Source organism: Marmota flaviventris, chromosome 14, assembly GCF_047511675.1.
Source record: "Marmota flaviventris isolate mMarFla1 chromosome 14, mMarFla1.hap1, whole genome shotgun sequence".
Lineage (NCBI taxonomy): Eukaryota > Metazoa > Chordata > Mammalia > Rodentia > Sciuridae > Marmota > Marmota flaviventris.
The window spans coordinates 24,821,049-24,845,630 of NC_092511.1; the positions used below are offsets into that span (position 1 = coordinate 24,821,049).

At 35.6% G+C, this 24,582-nt stretch overlaps 1 protein-coding gene across 1 annotated transcript; it reads left to right on the plus strand.

Annotated features, from left to right (window-relative positions):
- Positions 1 to 516: 516 nt before the first annotated feature.
- On the plus strand, positions 517 to 24,372 carry Yipf4 (Yip1 domain family member 4). The gene is made up of 6 exons (XM_027933519.2): positions 517 to 839; positions 13,038 to 13,191; positions 14,599 to 14,770; positions 16,445 to 16,522; positions 20,526 to 20,639; positions 23,346 to 24,372. Exons 1-6 carry the CDS (start codon positions 761 to 763, stop codon positions 23,481 to 23,483), a joined length of 735 nt encoding a protein of 244 aa, XP_027789320.1. The 5' UTR covers positions 517 to 760; the 3' UTR covers positions 23,484 to 24,372.
- Positions 24,373 to 24,582: the final 210 nt, after the last annotated feature.

The window sequence follows — 24,582 nt, forward strand, 5'->3', positions numbered from 1 at the left end:
CCTTCCTCAATAAAGTAATGTAGCTAGACTACAGCCACAGCCTCTGGGAGGCAATTTACAGTTTAATCCCTGTGTGTGTGTGTGTGTACTGGGGACTGAACCCAGAGGTTCAAACACGATAGGCCAGCGCTCAACCACCGCGCCTGGATCCTTATCTTTTTAATTATTATTGTTATCTGCTTTGCTTATATCACAGGTGAAGAAACTGAGGCTCTAATATATAAAATTACTTAATACCCGATACAATGAATTCACGACTAAAGGCAACTACTGAATCCAGATCGAAAACGAGGGGCTGAACTCTAGAAACCTGCCTATTCTAAAATGCTTTAACCACATACTCAAAGAAATCTGGAAAAGATTTGACCTAAATGTTACAAAAACAGCCAACAGTGGACTTCCGGGCCCTGAGTAAGCTTCCGGAATCAACAACAGGAAGACCCAATCAGAAGCTTTCTCCGGAAGCCAATAGGAGAGCACTTTACAAAGAGCCAATCCACGCGGCGCTGTCACTGTTATGGTCCTGTCAGGGCGCCGGCGTCGTGGTGCTTGGGCGGTCGCCACTGAGAGGACTTTGGTGGGGCAGTCTCGGGACAGCCCGGCGGCCCTCTGCGCTCGCCTTGGATCTGTGTCCCAGCCTCCGCTCCTCATTTCGCAGGCCGCACCGTAACGCGAGCGTGCGCGTCCGCGTCGCGGCGGCCTTGGGACCTGGGTCCAGCTGCAGCCTCCTCCACCGCAGCGGGCTCGGAGGGGCGGCGAGATGCAGCCGCCGGGCCCGCCCCCGGCGTATGCCCCCAGTAACGGGGACTTCACTTTTGTCTCCTCAGCTGACGCGGAAGGTGAGGCTGCGTCCCGTTAGGGCGAGTCCCCGGGAGGCCGCCGGGGCCGGCGCGGTGGGGTCTCTCTCTGCGCAGGCGGTTGTGGCCGGGTGGGGACGGACAGGAAGCGAACTGCTGGTGAACCCAGCCCTCCTGAGGTCCAGGCCTTCGGAGAGGTCCGAGTGGCCGAATCTGGATTCAGAGACCCGTCTCAAAAAAGTCAAGTCGCTCGGTCACCCTACCTTTACCCACACTGTTTGGTGGCAGGGTTTGGGGGCGGCTTATTCACCTCGAGCAGACCCACGGAGCCCAAGGGTTTTATTTGTGAAATTACTCTGTTACCCAGAAAAGGGACGGTTAGATCGGTCGAGGGAAATACCAAAAGAATGAGAAGAAAGTTGATCTGTGTTCTGTTATTCATCAACAGGGAACCTTTCTGCTGGGATTCGATTTGGCACTGTCAATCCAAATTTCCCTTAAGGAGTTAAGGAGTTCGTGGTTTTTTATTGAATTTGATATAGTGCTCGGGGTCCCAGTTTTCCTCCCATTTTATAGTGTTGGACCTTGGTATTCAGATAAGTGTACCCATGTACACTTGAAACTTCGTATAATCCAACTAGATTTCCCCAATAGCCTTTGCAGATTTTCTTGTAGTGTTGGAGAAAGCACTTTTTACAGTACAGAAAAATGTTTTTCTTTTTTCCTCAGTTTCGAACTCATTTCCTTGTAACGTGAATCTTCCTCTGCTAGCCATTTTCAAATTTTACTTTTATAAGTCGTTGTGTATTTTTTATTGACCAGACTTACTACCTGATAGGAAAAATAAATTAGTTTAGCTACAGAAATTTCAATCTAGAGAAGATCCTAAGTTTTCTTTAGAAATCTGATTTCTCAGTGAATATAGCTTGTTTTCTTTTTTGTTTGTTTTGTTTCCCCTGTTTTGCATTGCCTTAAAAAATAGTAATAGTTATGATTTTAAAAATAAAATTTTTGTTTGTTTGTTGGAACCCAGGGGCACTTAACCACCGAACCACATCCCCAGCACCCTCCTTTTTTCATATTTTATTTAGAGACAGGATCTTAAGTTGCTTAGGACCTCACCAAGTTGCTGAGGTTGTCTTTGAACTTTCCATCCTTCTGCCTCAGCCTTCCAAGCTGCTGGGATGACAGGCGTGTGTCACCATGCCCAACTAAAAGTAAAATAAATTTTTATCTATCATAGGGAGCACAGCTGATACATTCCTTTTAAATTAAAATGGAACAATCCATATTATTTAAATCTGTTTCATCTACATTTTGATAGCATAGTTGCTTATGGAGGAATATCTATTTTAATTTCCCAGATTTAAAAATATATATATTGATTATTAGAACCTGGTGTTTGTTCAGACTCATCTATCTGTGTGTGTGTGTGTAGATTTTTTTTTTTTCATGTCCCTCTTTAGCCAAGGAACCGTCTTTCTTAAATACATCCAAGAAATCTGACAGATAACATATCTAGGCTACTCATTGAATTCATAATTTAAGAGACCTGGACATTGTACAGTTTAAATTTACAGAATACTTTAAGCATCCTACTCTTGATTTATGTAAGAATCCTGATGAGCTTTTGATTCCTGTATTTTGTAAAGAAACTGAAACCCAGGTTTAGTAACTTCTACATGATGGCTGTGGAATTAAAAGCTAGTCTTCTGTCTCATATTTCTTTCCAATAAACCATAAGCCTCTTATATGTTTATAGATTGAATAGTAGTGTGTCTGAAGTCTAGAAGAGTCCTAAATTTGCATCCTGGCTTTACCATATCTATGCAGTTTTGACCAAGTTACTTAACCTATTTCCTCATAAGCAAATTGGGAATAATAGTAGCCAAGAGCTCAAAAATTGTACAGATATAGAGCAGTTAGTACTATATCTGGCAAAGTTACATACTCAACATATGTCAGTAATGATGCTTCTACTTAGTGTTAAGTATCCTACGACTTATTTTTTTTATTGTTTTCAAATGTAAACATTTTACTCTCCCAATTCCAAGGGTTTTCTCTGGTTCCTACATACGTCATGTAAATTCTACTTTTCCCTTTTTTATGCTATTTCTGTAATCATAAATGTTTTCAACTTATAGATGATTTCAGTGTATACCTTTCCTTCCAGATTGTGTCCAAGTCTTTCCTTTTTTTTTTGAGATGGAGTCTCACTATGTTTGCCCAGACTTGAAATCTGGGATCCAGTGATCTGACCACCTTAGTTTCTTGAGTACCATACCTAGCTAAAAGTGTCTTATTCTTAATGATACCCGTCCTTACTATTTGTCCACATTTAGCCTTTATTCTAAAACTTGCGTTGGTATTTTCTTTCCATATGTATATATATCCTGGTCTTCATACTTTAAATGCCTTTATCCTTTTTGTCCCAAAATTTAAGACTAAACTCTAATGTTCCTTCCTTGGTAAAAATCTTACTTAACGGGGCTGGGGATATGGCTCAAGCGGTAGCGCGCTTGCCTGGCATGCATGCGGCCTGGGTTCGATCCTCAGCACTACATACAAACAAAGATGTTGTGTCCGCCGAAAACTAAAAAAAATAAATATTAAAAAATTCTCTCTCTCTTTAAAAAAAAAATCTTACTTAACAATCCTTAGAAGTATGAATTTTCCTAATATTTTCTATATACTAGCACCTGCCATAGAACCAAAAATATGTCACAAAAGTATTGTTTAATTAATAAATTATTTTTGCTTTTCTTTATATGTCATTAAAAGGAATATAAAATTTAGGTTATATGGGGATGGGATTGAGGCTCAGTGGTAGAGCTCTTGCCTAGCATGTGTGAGGCACTGGGTTCAATTCTTAGCACCACATGTAAATAAGCAAATAAAATAAAGGTCCATCAACAATTAATAAAAATATTTTTAAAAACTTAGGTGATATAACTAAAATTGTAGTAGGTTTATAACTAGAGACTTCAGCAAAAATTCCAACTCTTAGGTTAGCTATATATGATAATGGAAAAGTTAGTGTTGAGTATCTATAAGCTTCCATTTTGTCCCCTATAAAATGAAAAGCACACTTATAAGCAAGCTTTTGGGTGTGTGTATGTGTGTGTGTGTGTGTTTTGAGAGAGAGAGAGATGCTAGGGATTGAACCCAGGGGTACTCTACACTGAACTACGTTCCTGCCTTTTGTTTTTTCTAGATAGTGTTTTCCTAAGTCGTTAAGGTTAGTCTCATACTTGTAATCCTTGTGTCAGCCTCTTAAGATTATAGGCATGTACCATCACACCTGACTAAAAAGTAAGATTCTTAAATACAAATTAAAAGAACATGAGTTGTTTGTGAATGAGTCAATAACTGAATGAATAAATAGGGAAATCTATACTGAATATTTAAGTCTGTGTTATAAAATACATCCAACAGCAACAATGAAAGCATGTGTAGCCTAGCATGATGGCACAAGCCTGTAATCCCAGCAACTCGGGAGGCTGAGGCAAGAGGATCGAAAGTTCAAAGCCAACTTCAGCAACTTAGTGAAGCCCTGAGGAACTTAGTGAGACCTGTCTCGAAATGAAAAATAAAAAAGGGGCTGGGGATGTGGTCAGTGGTTGAGTGCCCCTGGGTACTGGGTTTAGTGCCCAATACCAAGAAAAAAGAAATGCGTGTATATAAAAGCAAGAATGTGACAGTATCACTTGTGTGTGTGTGTGTGTGTGTGTGTGTGTGTGTGTGTGTGAAGTATATGTAGCAGTCCTTAAGGCAATCTTTTGCCTTCACTTTTTACCAGAGAAGTAACTCTGTCTGGATTATGTCTACAGATCAGCTTTGGTATTACCTGATACTTAGTAATGCAGAATCTCCCTGAATCATAATTTATATATATATATATATATATTTTTTTTTAATATTTATTTTTTAGGTGTAGATGGACACAACACAATACCTTTTATTTTTATGTGATGCTGAGGATCGAACCCGGCCCCACCTGTGCTAGGCGAGTGCTCTACCACTGAGCCACAATCCCAGCTCCATAATTTATATTTTAACAAGGTTCCTTGGTGAGTCATAAACACATTGCACTTGAAAAACATTGGTTTTGGATATCATAAAAGATCAAAAGAGGAGGAAATTATTTCTAAGTAGATGATCAGGAAAAATTTAATGGAGGTGTTATTTTGACAAACTTAAGAGGACAATTAATATTTTTTACAGGGTGGAGGAAGGACCTCCATGTGCAAGGGACCATGTATAAGGAATTTCCTGCCAGAGAGAAATGGTCTAAGAAGATATATAAAAATTTCACTGTATAAAATATACACCATAAAAAGTATGATACAAGCCAAGCATGGTGGGGCATTCCTGTAATCCCAGCAGCTTGGGAAACGGAGACAGGATTTCAAGTTCAAGGCCAGCCTTCGCAACTGAGCAAGGCTGTAATCAACTTAATGAGACCCTGTCTTAAAATTTAAAACAAAAGGGCGGGGTGACTGGGGATGTGACTCAGTGGTTAAAATGTCCCTGGGTTAAATCCCTGATATCAAAAGAAAAAAAAAAAGTATGATATAAAAGAGAAAGTGTTAACTGCATGAAATGCTCAAATGGTCAAGAAGGTTTGCAGAGACAGATGAGGCATATTTTGATAGATAAATGGGAGTTCTTTGGATTAAAAAATGGTGGAAGAGCATTCACATAAGGACTGTTTAAGGGCCAGGCATGATGGCACATGCCTGTAATCCCAGCAATTTGGAAGACTAATGTAGGAGGATCTCAAATTCAAGGCCAACATGGGCAACTTAGGGAGACCCTGTCTCAAAGTTTAAAAAAAAGGGGGGTGGTTGTGGTGCTAGGGTTGTAGTTCAGTGATAGAGTACCCCTGGATTCAATCCTTAGTACTGCCCCCCCCACCCCTGGCAAAAAAAAGCGAAGAAGACACAACTGTAGTAAATGAGGGTATCCTTGGGGTTAGATGCTGTGCTTTACTCACTGCCTAACACGAGCCTAGGTATGCATACAAACTCAGTAAATATTGAAAGAATAAATGACTATGTGATACTTTTTTTTAGTTGTTGGTGGACCTTTATTTTTGTATTTATTTATATGCAGTGCTACAAATCGAACCCAGTGCCTCACACATGCTAGGCAAGCGCTCTACCACTGAGCTACAACTCCAGCTGCTGTGATACTTTTTGATTAAGATTTTGATTAAGTGCTGTGCTACACACTGAAGACAATACTAATTCAGCAGAAATTCAACAAAGAGTTGGAGAGAATGTGAACAGAAACAAAGATATTCTATTTTTTTTTGGGTGGGGGTCACCAAGGATTGAACTCAGGGACACTTATCCCTGAGCCACATCCTCAGCCCTTTTTATTTTTCACTAGGTGTGTGCCACTGCACTCAGCTAAATATCTTTGTATCTGAACTGAAACATGCTTCTTTTCTCAAAAAGGAAATTTTTCTTCCTTTCATAGGATAAATCTTGGGCTGGGGTTGTAGCTCAGAGGTAGAATGCTTGTCTAAAATGTGGAAGGACCTAGGTTCAACCTCTAATACCACAAAACGAAAAACACAAGCCTAGAATAAACCTCTACTAAGGTGTTGATTCCCATCTTTCCTTACCTCTTTTGGGATCTTTCTTTTCTGTATTTTTCTCTTTTAACATTTTTTGTTTCCTGTTTCTTCATCTCTACCATTACTCACAGATCCTTTTCTGATTAACAAATCCTTTAATTAAATCTACTTCACCAGTTTCTTATTTTTACAGCTAAACTGTAACTATTTCCCGTTTTCTCAACATTTAATGGTCTCTACCACTCTGCTAGATTATCATTTGCTTCCTATCATATCATCTACAGAAGTATCTTTGCAATATTTCCCAGAGTGGAAATGGTTCTGTAATAACATAAATTTGGTAAATAATATATCAAACTAAGTTAAACAATGTCCTCAGTTCTTAGAGCCTTTAATATGCCATTATTGATTATGAAACCCTCAGAGTTGTATGCAGAGTTTTCCCAACTTAGTGAACATCATAAGCCATTTACGGGGAATATCTCATGGGATACAGATTCCACAGAATATGCATGAAGAAACATTTAGCCTATAAAATAAAAGGTTTGGGCTGGGGATATAGCTCAGTTGGTAGAGTGCTTGCCTTATATGTACAAGGCCCGGATTCAATCCCTAGCACCACCAAAAAAAAAAAAACAAAAAAACACACAAGTTTTATTTTGTTTTGTTTTTGTCTAACACATGCTTAAAAATTTTGTTCCTTTCTCCCACAACTTTTGGATAAAAAACTTTACAGACATTAGTTTTCCATGCCTTTGTCCCTGCCATGTCTTTTTCATGTAATGACTTCTCATTCTTTTTTGCCTCTCCAGCCATTCCTTATGGACAAATTCAGGTTTCCACCTCTACGTACCTTCCTGATCACCTGTGTAGACCTCTTTACTCTCATGGCACCTATCATCAGTCATCAGTCAATAGTACTAATTGTCGTATAGTGACAAAAGGATGTACTTGCTTTACAGTGCTAGAAGTATTTTGTATGATATCCCAGTTAGGTTTTTTTTTTTTTTTTTTTGTACTGGGGACTGAACCCAGAGCTACTGATCTACATCCAAGCCCTTTTCTTTCTTTCTTTTTTTTTTTTGAGAAGTCACCCCGACTGGGCTGGGGATGTGGCTCAAGCGGTAGCGTGCTTGCCTGGCATGGGTGCGGCCCGGGTTCGATCCTCAGCATCACATACAAACAAAGATATTGTGTCCGCTGAAAACTAAAAAAAAAATAAATATTAAAAAATTCTCCCTCTCTCTCTCTCTCTCTCTCTAAAAAAAAAAAAAAGAAGAAGAAGAAGAAGTCACCCCGACTGAGCTTAAACTTGCAATCTGTCTACCTCGGCCTTCCAAGTAGCTGGGATTACAAGTGCACACCACTGCGCTTGGCTCATTTAGATTTTTATTGAGATATGAATCACATACTATAAATTTTACCCTTTTAAAACATACAATTCCACAGGCCTTGGTGGCACACTCCTGTAATCCTAGCATTTTGGAAGGCTGAGACAGAAGGATCACAGATTCAAAGCCAGCTTCAGCACTTAGTGAAGCCTTGAGCAACTTAGTGAGACCCTGTCTCTAAATCAGAAATAAAAAGGGCTGGGGATGTGGCTTAGTGGTTAAGCACCCCTGGGTTCAATCCCTGATACCAAAAAATAAATAAAAATAAAGCACACAGGGCTGGGATTATGGCTCAGTGGTAGAGTGCTCGCCTAGCACACACAAGGCACTGAATTTGATCCTCAGCAACACATTAAAAATAAATAAAAATATTATGTTAAAAAAAATAAAAATAAAGCATGTAAATCTATGGCTTTTAGTTATTTACAGAGTTGTATAGCTATCATCATTATCTAATTCTAGAATGTTTTTTTAAATATTTTTTTAGTTGTTGGTAGACATTTATTTATTTATGTGGTACTGAAAATTGAACCCAGCGCCTCACATATGCTAGGCAAGCGCTCTACCACTGAGCTACAACCCCAGCCCTAATTCTAGAACATTTTCATTACCCTATTTGTAACTTCCTATTCCTCCTTCCTCCCAGTACCTGATATCTACTAATCTACCTTCTGTCTCTGTGGTTCTGCTCTAGAAATTTCATATAAATGAAATAATATAATATGTGGCCTTTTGTGTCTGTCTTATTTTGTTTAGTTAATGTTTTTAAGATTCATCTATGTTGGGCTGGGGTTGTGGCTCAATGGTAGAGCGCTTGCCTAGCATGTGTGAGGCACCTGGTTCAATTCTCAGCATGACATATAAATAAATAAATAAAATAAAGGTCCATCAACATCTAAAAAAAAGATTCATCTATGTTGCAACATGAATGAGTAACATACTTCTGTGGCTGAATGATATTTTATTATTTGGATATACTATCAACTAGATTTTAAACTCCTCCAACTATCTCACTGTTTTGTAATACTCTCAAGGTGTTGATAGGTTGATTCATTGATGTTAAAAATGAGGAAGGCAGGCTGGGGTTGTGGCTCAGTGGTAGAGCGCTCACCTTGCACATGCAAGATCCTGGGTTCGATCCTCAGCACCACATAAAAATAAATAAGTGAAATAAAGGTATTGTGTCCAACTACAACTAAAAAATAAATTTAAAAAATGAGGAAGGTACTAAAGTAGAAACAACGTTTGTGATGTAGGTCCCCTTGCCAAAAACCAGGAATTTGTCTTTAGTCTTTTTTTTTTTTTTTTTTGGTACCAGGGATTGAACCCAGGGGTGCTTAACCATTGAGCCATGTCCCTAGCCCTTTTATTTATTTATTTATTTTGAGACAGGGGCTCACTAAGCTGCTGGGCCTCACAAAGTTGCTGAGGCTGGCCTTGAACTTGCCTCAGTCTCCTGAGTTACTGGGATTACAGGTGTGCACCACCACACTTAGCTTCTTTCCCTCACTTTCTTATATTTAATTGGTCATAAAATGATTACAGAACAGCTCCAGAATAACTAATTCATCTATTTTTCTCTCTCTACCAATATTGCCTTACTTCAAGTCTTCCATCTTATCATTTGTAGACTTTTCTCTAGCTTCCTGACCATTCTCTTCCCTCTTAAATCAGTGCTCCATAGCATAACTAAGAGGATGTTTCCAAAATACAACTCTAATTTTATTTGTTGGCTTCATTAAAAGCCTTTAATGTCATTTCTTGATTTTAGCTCTTTGGAGCTGTTTATGCTTCCATTAATTGATTCATTCAAATCATTGTGTACATCCACAAAACTGGGGTCATAATTAGAATAAGATATATTCCTGGGCTGGGGGATGTGGCTCAAGCGGTAGCGCGCTCGCCTGCCATGTGTGCGGCCCGGGTTCGATCCTCAGCACCGCATACAAACAAAGATGTGTGTCCGCCGAAAACTAAAAAAAATAAATATTAAAATTCTCTAAAAAAAATTTTTAAAAAAGATATATTCCTGCTTATATAATTGTGCCATAATGGACTCTACTGTCATGTATAACTAAAATGAATCAATAATATTTTAACAATTTATTTGGGGCTGGGGTTTGGCTTGGTGGTAGAGTGCTTGCTTAGCACATGTGAGGTACTGGGTTTGAACCTCAGCCCCACATAAAATAAATAAAATAAAACTATTGTGTTCATCTACAACTAAATTTTTAAAAAATAATAATTTATTCAACCAGCACACACAGTTATTTGTTGCCTGCTTTGGGCCAGGCACTATTGTAAATATTTGATATATATATATAGAGAGAGAGAAAAACAAAATAACATAAATCTCTGTATGGTCTCTCCCTTCATGAAGTTTGTACACATTAATGAAATAATCACATGAGTATGTAATTATAAACAGTGATAATGCTATAAAGGAAAAGTAGGGGGAACTGAAAAGAACCTGTAGACCAAGGACAAATTCCTTAATCATATATATATCTGAGAACCAAGGAATGAGTGACAGTTTAATTATCTGAGGTTAGAAGAAATTGCCTGTTCCAAAATCCCTAAGGCAAAAGGGATCTATGATCATTTGAAGGATTGAGTCCTAGTGTGATACAGCATAGGACCTGAAGTGGGAAAGGGAACAGAAAATGGGTCTTGAAAAGTAGATGGTTGATTCAAAAAAGCGGTGGAAGGCTACTGAAAGATTTTAAATAGAAGAATGAAAATTCCACTTCAAAAAGAGACTTCCTAGTATAGTATAGTAAAGAGTGGATTGGCCTGGGTATGGTGGCATGCATCTGTAATCTGAGTGAATTAGAAGGTTGAGGCAGAAGGATTACAAGTTCAAGGCCCACCTGGGCAACTCAGCAAGGCCCTGTCTCAAGGACAGGAAAAGAAAAGGGTTGGGGATGTAGGATAGTGGTAGAGCATTTGCCTAGCATGTGCAAAAACCTAGTTTCAATTTCTTATAGTACCACAAAAAAGATTGGATAGGAAGGAAACAAGACTAACTAGGGAGAGAGAACAGGCCTACACCATTATAATGCACGAAGGAGTTAACAATTTGTACTAGGTTGTTGCTGGTAGTGGAAATGGAGAAGAGTGGACCATTTCAAAAAATATTTAGAGGTAAAACATAGTCTACATTGGGGAGTATGCAAAAAAAGGGAAATTATCGAGGATACTCAAGCTTCTAGCTTACAATGCTGGATAGACAGTAGTAGTATTACCATTCGCTAAATTAAAGTGGAAAAAGATTTGAGAGATCTCTGTTTATGAATATTGAATTTTATATGACTTTGAGGTAGCTACAAGGAAATGTTGACAATTGGCTGTATAAGTCTAGAGAAGAGGACTCCTCAGTACATTGCATTTTGAGCTCAACTGTGCCTCATTACCCCTATATAAGAATGATAATGTCTACAGCTCACAGTGTATTAGTGTGATCAGTAACTTGTAGACATGCTAATTCAATAGTTATTATCAGTACTCTTAAGTAAACAGTAATTTTCTGTTGATCTGTTATCTGGCCGTTTACTTCATACTCTTTGTTTGAAGTTCCTCCCCAGAAAGGATATCAACTCTTTTTTTTTTTTTTAGAGAGAGAGAGAGAGAAAGAATTTTTTAATATTTATTTATTTATTTATTTTTTAGTTTTCGGTGGACACAGCTTCTTCTTTTTTTTTTTTTTTAATGTGGTGCTGAGGATCGAACCCAGCGCCCCGCACATGCCAGGCAAGCACGCTACCACTTAAGCCATATCCCCAGCCCAAGGATATCAATTCTAATACAGATTACTAGTGTAGAATGAACAATCTTCAGTTTCTCTTTTAAGAAGTTTCTTGCTTTAAAAAAAAATTACATCCGGTTTTATCACAAATATTTTCTCCATGATATGCTAAGTGTGAAATATGATATACATAATAAATCCAAGAACAGCTTTTTTTCCTATTTGAAAACAAAATTATCTAGTAAGCCTTTCCTTGTGGGGGGAGTAGTTATGCCAGGTTTATTTTTTTTTTAATATTCTTTTTTTTAAGAGAGAGAGAATTTTTTTAATATTTATTTTTCAGTTTTTGGTGGACACAACATCTTTATTTTATTTTTATGTGGTGCTAAGGATCGAACCCAGCGCCCTGCGCATGCCAGGCGAACGCGTTATCACTTGAGCCACATCCCCAGCCCGCCAGGTTTACTTTTTTTAAAAAAGTAATCAATTTCTTTTTTTTTTTTTTTTATAAGTTTTAAAACAAAGTAGTACATAAATATACAAATATGATAAAATTGCACAAAACTATACATACACATAATGAGTGCATATAAAACTGGCAAAATCTGAATAAGATCTTTGGATGGTACCAGTGTCAATGTTCTATCAAATTAGGGTAATTTAAGCCGTGCGGGGTGGTGCACGTCTATAATTCCAGTGTTTAGGGAGGCTGAGGCAGGAGATTTGGATTTCAAAACCAGCCTCAGCAATTTAGTGAGATACTTAGCAAATCAGTGAGACCCCGTCTCTAAACAAAATATAAAAAAAGGGTTGAGGATGTGGCTCAGTGGTTGAGTACCCTGGGTTCAACCTCAGTAACAAAAAAAAGAAAAAATTAGGGTAATTTGATAGTTCCATGAGATGGTACCATTAGGGTAAATTGATGAAGGGTACAGATGACCTCTTTGTATTGTCTTGGCAAATTCTTATGAATCTATAATTTTTCAAACTGGAAAAGAAATCAGACTGCAATCAAATTTCTATTAATTAACTAGTTTATGCTAAAATGAGATTTAATCTTTCTATATAGTCTTAGGAGATTTAATTTAGTTAACTTTAATATTACTTACATGGAAGTGCATCAACAGCCAGGAACAGTGGTGCATGCCTATAATTCCAGTGACTTGGGAGGCTGAGGGAGGACGATTGTAACTCTGAAGACAGCATTAGCAATTTAGTGAGAGTCAAAAAACAATTAGTGAGAACTTGTCTCAAAATAAAAAGGGGTGGGGATGTAACTCAATGGTAAAGCATCCCTGGGTTCAATTCCCTAGTACCAGAAAAGAAAAAGGAAAGCATGCACCAACAATATTAAATAGTAAAACAACTAAAACCATCAGCAAAGTAGTATGAATAAAATAACCTGGATGTGGGTCAGTGATCGAGTGCCTCTGAGTTCAATTCCTGGTTCCATCCCCTGCCCAACAAAAAAAGATTCACATATTTGCCTTGGTTTATAATTTGTCCTCTTTTCTCCTAAGATCTCAGTGGTTCCATAGCATCCCCAGATGTCAAATTAAACCTTGGTGGAGATTTTATCAAAGAATCTACAGCTACTACATTTCTGAGGCAAAGAGGGTATGGCTGGCTTTTGGAAGTTGAAGATGATGATCCTGAAGATAACAAGCCACTCTTGTATGTAAAAACAATATGTATTTTTGGTTTTAAGAACTAGTCTGTGGAATGTTTACATTTTTTCATGTTATTCAAACACGATGGAAAATCTAACTCTTTTTGGTCAAAAGCAATAAGAGTTTGCAATTTTAGTAGAAATTTTAAAAATACAAACAATAATTAATCTATTGAATGTAAAAAAATTAAAAGAATAATAATCCTGCATCACATGTATGCACATATGCATGTACACAAATGTACTCTATGCTTACCACGCTAACTCAATTGCAGTCTCAAAAAATAGAATTCTTGGGCTGGTGTTGTGTTTCAATGGTAGAGTACTTGCCTAGCACTTGTGAGGCACTAGGTTCAATCCTTAGCACCACATAAAATAAGTAAATAAATATAGTGATTTTTAAAAATAATTTCTGTTGAAATTCAGGTTTAAAACAAATTAAATTTCAAAAAAAAAAAATCCAAAATCTCTCATATAGAAATTCTGAAGTTGCCACTGGGAGAACTCTAGAAACTCTTCACTTTTCTTCACTTTTCTTGAAATTTTGTGATTGTCATCTGGGGGAAAAAGTGAAGAAAGTAATAATTTTGGAAAGAAGATCTTATACCTTCGTAAAATTGAGGCATTACTAAATTATTCTTTGTATTAATTATCGATAGATTAAGAACTAAACATACTATTTTTAATATGTTACACAACATCAAATCTAAGATGCTATGGATTATAAAATGTAGTTACTTTTCACATTAATGAAAAGTACAGTGCTCAAGACAATACAAAACTGGGACATCAAAGGACTGTTTCTGGGCCAAGAACATAGATTAGCAGTGGAGCAGTTGCCTAGCATATGTGAGGTCCTTGGTTCAATCCCCAGTACCACCCAGAAAAGTTGTCTTGTTGTAAAGGTGAGTGAAAAATAACCTGTAACACAGAAAGTGACACCAAGGAAATTTGCTTCAGTTCGCACTGAGTGGAATGCTGGAAGACAAAATTTCCTCTAATAACAAACTCCATACTGGTCCTCCTGTTAGGTTTATAGTTTGAATTATCAGTATGGTCCCAAAAATCTTAAGCAGAAAAATTAAAAGTTGTCTTAAACTCCTCTAGGAGACTGACTAAAGTAAGACATATAAATGGAAGCACTTGGTTTCATTCCAGGCTAACAACAATTACCAGATAGCAGCAATTGTGAATTATATCCCAGCTGTAGAAATGATGAAATGTTGAAACATCTCTAAAATTAATTGGGATATTTCACATTAGAATCAATCAGTGAAATATAGTACTTCAAATGCAAATGTGTTGTTGACTTTTGGGTATAATACTGTCATATTTAAACTTTTCTTATATTCTTTTGCAACTTAGTATTCAAAACTGTGTGTCTTTTGTGAATTTTTATTTTGAAACTATAGGGAAGAATTGGATATCGATCTAAAGGATATTTACTACAAAATTCGATGTGTTTTGATGCCAATGCCATCACTTGGTTTTAACAGACAAGTGGTGAGAGACAATCCTGACTTTTGGGGTCCTCTGGCTGTTGTTCTTTTCTTTTCCATGATATCATTATATGGACAGTTTAGGGTAAGTATATCTTATTTTGTAATAAATTCAAAAAATTCAAAACTTAAATATAGACAAATATTAACTTAATTATTATGTTTGAGTAATGCTTTATCTTTGCCCAATATTTCTCACTGTGCATTCCTAAAGTTGTTCTATAATTAAATAAGTGTATCTTAGATTAATGCTTTCTAAATTTTTCCACATCATCATTCACACAGAAAGTATTAATATTTGTATGACTCATTGGAGTAAATGTTTGGGACTGCTCCCAGTTGACCAGAAAGGCCAGAAAGACTGCCCATATCTTTTCTTATTTCCCTGTGGCATGAAAAGTTTGAAATGTGATACACAATCATTTTTGTATCTTTTATTTACATTTTTCTGTTTTTTTAAGTGAATTAAATAATGACAAGGATTCCATCAGTATTTTTTTTCATTATTACTGGTATTTTAATCACTTTGTCTTCAATGTCTTTGTTTTGAGTACAATATAAATATATCACTCTCATTCCCAGTAGTAAGGCTTTAGAGAAGTAAAAAGTAACTCTACCACAGTGGATTGACATTGAATTGATTTCTTGCTATTGTAGCAAATTGCCACAAACTTAGTTACTTTAAACAACACAAATGTGTTCTTTTATCATCTGGAGGTCTGGAGTCCACAATATGTCTCAAAGGGCATTGATGGATCTTACATGCAGCAGTTTTGCTGTAGTATTTACTGACTAATGAATTCTTTATTTCCTTCATTCCTTCCACATTATTATTGGGAATTTTCTAAGGAACAGCTATCCCTCTTTTCTATTATGTAATTATTCAGTTATTTATGTCAGTATGAACTCATGGGTATTTATTTTTTCTCTAGTATATAATCCAGTATCATTTACTTTATTGCATAAATTGTTTCAGTTTTAGCCTTTGGAAACTCCTTCATGTTGCCCTCTGTGTTCATACTTTTTGAGCACTTCCTTTCCTGTGATCCCACAAAGTGTTCCAGGCTAATATTATATATTTCTGCAAGTAGCTTCAATGTTTGGCTTAATGGAAGCTGAATTTTAAGATCTGCTTTCTATATTCAATCTGTAATGTTACATTGTTTTCTCTGCTCCTGACCTAGAAGCACCATTTCTCTAAGGAGTCTTAGTTCCTTTAATTACAGAGTATTTAGAAACTAAGTAATCAATGAGTTTTTGTTACTACTAGGGTGTTACTTCCAGACCTCCTAGAAGACAGAGCTTTAAATGTATACATGTATCATTAAATTAAATCTGAGCAGTTAAAAGTGTCTAAAATGTCTTCCTTGTTCTACTTGGATAAATATGTAATTAATCGAAGTCTTAAGTATTTCTAGAGAAGATTGGCAACGTATTTTAGAAATGAATTTTCCTTGCAGAATACCATAAACCATGAAGTTAGGAGCGAATACTTCTTTTTTTCTTTTTTATAGTTATATTTTATCATATGTCTTAAAATGTTGAAGTTTTCTTTGGCAATTGATAATTGCTAAATTTTCAATTTGGTTATATAATTGTATTTCACATTGCATTCTTTCTAAGTTCTGACACAACCTATCTATGATCTGAAATTGGGTATGACAAACTATCTTTAATATAGTAGAGAACTGAATTCCTGAAAAATTAGCAGTTTTATGTGGTACAAAGATATTAATTATGTGAATTTTTCCCCCTTGAGGTGGTCTCATGGATTATAACCATTTGGATATTTGGTTCACTGACAATTTTCTTGCTGGCCAGAGTTCTTGGTGGAGAAGTAAGTTGTTAATTTTGAAAGTACCCTTTGTTTTTTATGGTAAGCTTTATTTTTGATACTGCAGATACCATTATAATCATTATAATTACTTTTAAGTTATATTAGTTCCTTTAAGATTTTCAATATCTGAAATGTCTTTCTTATTCTACTACTTGGATAAATATGTAATAAGAATAAGCATACTCAGTAAATGTTACAAGGAATGAAGAGAAATGGGAAGATGCCATATCACTGATCAAATAATATGTAGTTTTTTGGGGAAGAATACAATTTATTTTCTTACAGCAGTTTTCAAGTTTGTTCATAAGTTAGTTCTCAGGTTGCCACAGAGATTTCTTTATGTGTGTTATATTTATCAATATTTTCCATGTTAGAAATTAAAATAATTTTTTAAAAATTATAAAATAATTTAAAATATTTGTTTTATTTCAAGCTAACAATAAACCAACTATAAACAATACATTTTGAAGAAAATTAACTATCTTTTTCCTAAACAAAACAGTGAGAAGAGTAGCATTGCTTTAGATTTTTGCAAGTAGCTTCAATGTTTGGCTTAATGGAAGCTGAATTTTAAGATCTGCTTTCTATATTCAATCTGTAATATTACATTGTTTTGATTAAAGTATGTAGAGAAAATAAGAATTCATACAGATAAATAATTGGAAAAGAGGGCTGGGCCATAGCCCAGTGGCAGAGTGCTTGCCTAATACTTGTGAGCCCACTGGGTTTGATTATTAGCACCACATAAAAATAAACAAATAAAATAAAGGCATGCTGTTCATCTATAACTACAAAAGAAAATTAAATTTTAAAAATTGGAAAAAAATGTTTTAATAGCTTTTTCAGATAATTGTGGGTATTCTTTTCTGATACTGCACCAAAACTTAACTACTTAGTTTCTTTAAAGTTGCAGTAAGGAATCTCAAATTTTATCTATGAACTTTTCATACTGTGTTTACTTTGAATGAATCTTTATTCCCTGTGTATGATTTTGGACATAAGAGAAAAAAACATCATTAGTTCACTGAGTTTTGCAGATATTTTTAAATGTTGACCATTTAATTGGGGATTAAACTCAACTATACTTTGCCACTGAGCTATATCCCCAGTTCTTTTTATTTTTTATTTTAAAACAATATTTTGCTAAGTTACACAGGCTAATGTTGACCTTGCTATCCTTTTGCCTCTGCTTTTCAAGTACATGTGATTGTTCGTGTGTACCACTATGCCCACCCAAAGTTTTTAAAGTTCATATTTTTGCTGCAACAATTTACTGTTAAGTTTTTATTAATGCAGCAGATACACTTTATTAATTTTCAAAAGCATGTTTGCTGTAACAAGTCTGAATAACCATGGTTTCTCTGTTCTTTGAAGTAAAAATGATGTTCCATGGAATAAGGTTTTTTTGGGGGGGGGCGTGGGGAGGTATCAGGGATTGAACTCAGGGCCCTTTGACCACTGAGTCCCATCCTAAGCCCTGTTTTGTATTTTATTTAGAGACAGGGTGTCACTGAATTGCTTAGCACCTCGCCGTTGCTGAAGCTAGCTTTGAACTCGACATCCTCCTGCCTCACCTCCCAAACCACTGGGATTACAGGCATGCGCCCCTGCAACTGGCCGCAAATAATGTTTTATTATTATTATTATTTTTTAGTAAAAATTTTTAGTTGTAAATGGACACAGTATCTTTATTTATTTTTTTTATGTTGTGCTAAGGATCAAACCCAGTGCCTCACCCTAACCCTAACCCTAACCCTAACCCAACCCTAACCCTAACAAGCGTTCAACCACTGAGCTACGACCCCAGCCCTATTACTATTATTTTAAGAATTTTGATCTTATAATCTTTTAAAACAGTCTCTGAGATCCCCAAGGGTCCAGAGGCTATTTTGAGAACCTTTAGCAGTTTATTCTGCAGAAAGAGTAAAACAGAGGAGATGCCAAAGTTATAATATGACTCATCAGGCTGACTCTATGAATAGCAAATGTTAAATGCAGAAACATTAAGCTGTCTTCTTTTTTTAATATTTATTTTTTAGTTGTAGTTGGACACAATACCTTTATTTTATTTATTTTTATGTGGTGCTGAGGATCAAACCCAGGGCCTCAAGCATGCCAGATGAGTGCTCTACTGATGAGCCACAACCCCAGCCCCAAGCTCTCTTCTTATATTTGATAGTAATATAAGAAGTTTGTTACTTAGCAAGTTTGTTACTTAGCTCTAGTTGATTTGCTTTCCAACTTCCAAAATTATGTTGCTATTATCTTGTATCCTCTTCTTTTCTTGTTCATTCCTCTTATAAAAAGAAGCCTCAGGATAGGATATAGCTCAGCAGTAGAGTGTCCGCCTTGCAGTATATGAAGCCCTGGGTTTGATCCCCAAAACCTGCAAAAAAAAAAAAGTCTCTTTTTTTTCCCTTCCCATTGAATGGAGTTTCGGGAGGGAATAATATTAGATGTATAATAAGTATATAGCAACGTCTATGAAGCTTTTTCATTCTACATATGGAAATCCTAATTCTAATAACACTTAAAATGATATTTTATTATTTAAAAAATTTTTTTAGTTGTAGATGAACATAATACCTTTATCTTATTTATTTTTATGTGGTATGGAGGATTGAACCCAGTGCCTCACACATGCCAGGCAAGCACTCTACCACTGAGCTGGAACCCTAGCCCCTAAAATTATATCTTAATGTATATTTTTCTTATATCCTGGACAAATGTAGTCTATGTCTATGAAAAAATAGATATCACTAAAATTGTTTGTGTGATTTAAGAGTTAAGAAACTTTGATCTTAATTGAATTTCATCAGTTACCAGCTTTGCTTTCCCAAGTACAGTATTTGATCTAATCAAGAATCAGTTTCTGGGGCTGGGGATGTGGCTCAAGCGGTAGCGCGCTCGCCTGGCATGCGTGCAGCCCGGGTTCGATCCTCAGCACCACATAAAAACAAAGATGTTGTGTCTGCCAAAAACTAAAAAATAAATATTAAAAATTCTCTCTCTTAAAAAAAAAAAGAATCAGTTTCTTAGCCAGGTATGGTGGCGCACACTTGTAATCCTGGTGGGTGGGGAGGTGAGGCAGGAGGTTAGGGATTTCAAAGCCAGCCTCAGCAAATTCATGAGATCCTAAGCAACATAGTGAGACCCTGTCTCTAAATAAAATACAAAAAGGGCCAGGCACAGTGGCGAACGCCTGTAATCTCAGCGGTAGGGAGGCTGACGCAGGAAGATCATGCGTTCAAAGCTAGCCTCAGCAAAAAGTGAGGTGCTAAAAAACTCAGTGAGACCTTGTCTCTAAATAAAATACAAAATAGGATTGAGATGTTGTTCAGTGGTCATGTGCCCCTGAGTTCAATCCCTGGTACCAAAAAACAAAAAGGGTTGGGGATGTTGCTCAGTGGTTAAGCGCCTCTGGGTTCTCCCTGGTACCAAAAAATTTCTTCATAATGGAACAATAATGCATACTCATAGAGTTGTTTCTTAATTGGATCTTTACAGTTTGAAGGCCTCTGTCAGAACTTGGTATATAGAATTCACTAATATTTTTCTCTTCAGTCTCTCCTGGCTGCCCTCCCTCCCTTCTGGTCTGCATTTGTCACATCTAGCTTCTCTGGGCCTTGGATTTTTCATCTAACTAAGTTGTTTGTTGTGCCTTTAATCCTCCACAATTTAGGGAAAGTTAGAGACAAAGTAAAATGTAGATATATAAGGAAGGTGGTTAGATAAATAATCCTGAAACTCAAGAGAGAAGTAGGGCTATAAATATAAATTTGAGTATCATCAGCAAATGTTAATTGAAACCAAGGTGGTTGGTGCTAGGGCCTAGGAACATTGCAGAATATATGATAATTTGAAATATATTGGGTATGATACTTTTTGATTTCTTATTAATTCTCACACTTATGTAAGTACAATGAATATTTTATGATTAATAGTGATTAAAATGAGTATCTTGATTTCTATGATATTTATTTAAAATTTTGAAAATCTACAGGTTGCATATGGCCAAGTTCTTGGAGTTATAGGATATTCATTACTTCCTCTCATTGTAATAGCTCCAGTACTTTTGGTGGTTGGATCATTTGAAGTTGTGTCTACACTTATAAAAGTAAGTTATGTGGTAATGAATTACATGAAGTAGTTTATTGTTTTCTAGTAAAGCAAAAGTTTCCTAATCCTCTAAGACTGTGATAATCTAAAACTGTTTCTCAGTTTTTGTATAAATATGTCAAAATAGACTCATATTGTTATGTATAACTAAAAAGGATAAATTTTTTTAAAAAATTAAAGAATAGTAGTAATTTGGAAAAGAGAACGTCCTTTAATAATCATTGGGCATTTTGAGCCGGGTGTGTTGGCACATGTCTATAATCCCAGTGGCTCAGGAGGCTGAAACAGGAGGATCACAAGTTCAAAGCCAGCCTCAGCAATGGCAAGGCACTAAGCAACTGAGACCCTGTCTCTAAATTAAAAATACAAAATAGGGCTGGGATGTGGCTCAGTGATCGTCATTGAGTGCCCCTGAGTTTAATCCCCATTATCAAAAGAAAAAAAAAAAGGAACGTGCATTTTGGAACCAATCAGTTCTGAATTCAAATCCTGTTTCTACATGATTTTTTTACCTTCTAGTCTTCTGAAGGTATCTTAACTTTTCTTATTCTCAATTTGTTCATACTAATGGGAATCTCTTTTTTCTTTTCTTTTCTTTTTTTTTTGGTAGCGGTACTAGGGATTGGGCCTAGGGGCCCAATCTACTACTGCGCTACATCCCCAACTCTTTTTATCTCTCTCAGTTGCTGAGTAAGGCTGGCCTTGTAATGTTCCTGCCTCAGCCTCCGTGTCACTGGAATTATCGGCCTGTGTCACTGCACCTAGCAACACTGGATGTCTTAACAACTAGTTTTTAAGGATTTGTTGTGAAGATTTTAAAGTATATAGATGCAGTGGTTGGCACACAGTAGGCACTCCAAGGATAACTGTTATTACAGATATACATAAGATTATTTTGAGATCATCTTTCTATGTTCAAACTGTTTGAATACTTCAAACCAAGAAAAGCTTCGTTTCCTCTACATTCTAACCCTGAAATCTTTTTTATCTAATTGGCATTATTAGAATTTAGTTTAAAAATCTTAGGATTCAGCAGCAAGCCTCATGCTGGCATTTAGTTATTCTAGCTTTATGAACTTTACTAAGTCATTTAAGGTTACTTTATGCCATGTTTTCTTTTACTTGGTTAATCATGTTTGAATATTTCTGAAACTACTTAAAATTACTAAAAGTATTGTCACTTTTAGTCATTAGCTCTAATGAAAGTTGGTCCTTAATATTTTTTATACAACATATGAATATATCATAAAATAGAAATATCTTTTGAAAATATCATTTAAAATTTAGAATAAAATCAGGTCTCTTAAAAAATTTTTTTTTGTCAGTACTGGAGATTGATCCCCAGCCCTTTTTATTTTTTATTTTGAGACAGGGTATTGCTAAGTTGCTGAGGGCCTGGCTAACTTGCTGAGGCTGGCTTTGAACTTAAAATCCTCCTGCTTCAGCCTCCAGAGTCACTGGAATTACAGGTGTGCACCACTGCACCTAGCTCTTAAAATTGTTTTTAAACTTCAGATTTTTCTTTGCTAATTTTTTTCCCTAATCATTTAATCTTCTGTGGATATAGTGGACTATTATACACGTTTCTAATTTCAGTCCAGTTAATTCTAGGATTACAATACAGTTTAATCTACAAGCATTAATTTTAACATTTAATTCCTATAATACATTATCTAACCATTTATAACAAAAAAATCCTGATATATAAATGCAATTTGATCATAATTTTACTTTATATATTTCTTTATATCTTCCTGTTCACTTCAGTTGTTTTGTGGGTCTTTTTTTTTAATATTTAAAAAGCATGGTAGAAACTTGGACCATCCCAAGTATGTTTCAGTCAGTTTTCCAATATCTTATTATTATTATCATCATCATCATCTTTATTTATTTATTTATTTTTAAGAAAAACTGTTCTAGTTCTCAACTGAAGTCAATTTTTTCCCCCAGGGATGTTTGGAAATATCTAGAGGCATTTTTGAGTATCATAGACAGGTGGAGGTTATTGGCATGGTGTGTAGAGGGCACATGGTAGGCAGAGGGCAGGACAGCTCTGCATAACAAAGAATTATTTGGCCTAATTGTTAATATTGCATGTTTGAGACACTCTGGCTAATGCTGTCTGTTTCTATTATAGTATCCTTGATTTTTCGCCTCATTTTATGTTATAAAATGTCTAAAGTGACTAAGCCAGGCAAAGTAGACATGCCTGTAATCCTGGCTGCTTGGGAATCAGAGGCAGCAGGGTCACACATTTGAAGCCAGCCTGAGCAATATAGCAAGACCCTTTCTCAAAATGGGCTTGGGAATATATTTTTTTTAATCTGTTCTCCTGCTTTTTAACAATTTTCTACCTCTTGAGGGTAATTTTGTTTTAAGAATTTGGCCCAATAACTTTTTCAAAAATTGGCTTTATCAGGATTGGGGACTGGCTCAGTGGTAGGGCATTTGCAGTAGACACCCCAAGTGATTATTATGATATACAGGTTTCATTTTTTAAAAAGACCATCTCATGGTTAAGGAACACAGCAAGGATGAACATTCTTAATGTTTTTAATATTTTTAGTTATTGTTTACCACATTGGTGGTTGATTTTTTTTAAATATTGTAAACATTATTTTTACTCTATGATAACCAAAAAGGTATTTGATTTGCTAATGTGCTGCCTTTTGTCTTTCTTTTCTTCCTTTTTCTTTTTTTTAAGCTGTTTGGTGTGTTTTGGGCTGCCTACAGTGCTGCTTCATTGTTAGTGGGTGAAGAATTCAAGACCAAAAAGCCTCTCCTGATTTATCCAATCTTTTTATTATACATTTATTTTTTGTCTTTATATACTGGGGTGTGATCCAAGTTCAGTCATGAGTAGAAAAAGACAATGTTACATTTGTATGTAGGCTGGGAATTCTTGCTGAAGGGATTGGAAAAAAACGTTGCTGGTAAACTTTCACGTTTGAGATGAAAAGGAAGGTTTAAGATCTTTTTACAACTATTTTTTGTATGTAATTAAGCAGTTACAGTTATCTGGGATTTTTTGGTCAGAATTCTAAACTGTTTGATTCTTCATATTCCAGTGAATAAAATATGAAAGCATTGTGTTTTTAAGATTGTGTTAATATTCACCTAAAAACTTGTGCCAAAAGCACCTGACTCGGCAATTGTATTTCACTTGAAGGATAAATTTGACAGCATCCTGATAATCTAAAAGTGCAATGTTTTTTTTAACGAGTTTTCTCCTGCATCACAGATCCTGTAGATATATATTTATATTTATACATATATATTTATGAAATAATTCTTATTATTCACAAAATATATTTCTGAATAGCCTAAAAATTAAAATATGATGCTTAAACTTTTCTTCAATTGGCCATTAATCTTTTTTATTTAAAATTTAAAATTTGTTTTTTAAATTGTATGTAATTTTTAAAATAATAGCTGCTGATGTAGACTTGATTTGTGAAAGTATGCTTTTAAAAACCATTTTGAATGTCTTAAACATCTGACTTAAAGTTTCTGTTTATCTTTCTGACCAAAGGAACAAGAGCATATGGCATTCATTAAAGTTATTAATATATAGAAAAACAATGATATTTATAGCATCAGTAAATATTTTTAAGTGATACTCCTAAATCAGAGAAGTACGGGAAAAAGACATAAAATCTTGTGGTCCTGAGCAATGTTATATGAAGTAGAAAAAAATAAAATGTTTCCCAGCTGTGTGTTTTGTTTTATAACACCTTGTCCTGTATTACTTGATATTTTAACAAGTATCAGGCACGCTCTAACAAATGTACAATTTTTTTCTAAAGGAAATATTAAGAAATTTTTATTAGTGAAATTTTTGTTGTAAATAATTCATAGATTTTACATATATCTTTAATATTTGTAAATCAGATAAAATATTTTGGGCTGGGAATGTAGCTCAGTAGAGCACTTGTCTAGCA

Bases quoted from the DNA above. Each gene is read 5' to 3' on its own strand.
- Yipf4 (XM_027933519.2), top strand. From the start codon at position 761: ATGCAGCCGCCGGGCCCGCCCCCGGCGTATGCCCCCAGTAACGGGGAC. The intron at 16,523-20,525 runs GTAAGTTGTTAA...GAAAATCTACAG, and splicing joins CCAGAGTTCTTGGTGGAGAA to GTTGCATATGGCCAAGTTCT. The intron at 20,640-23,345 runs GTAAGTTATGTG...CTTTTTTTTAAG, and splicing joins TTGTGTCTACACTTATAAAA to CTGTTTGGTGTGTTTTGGGC.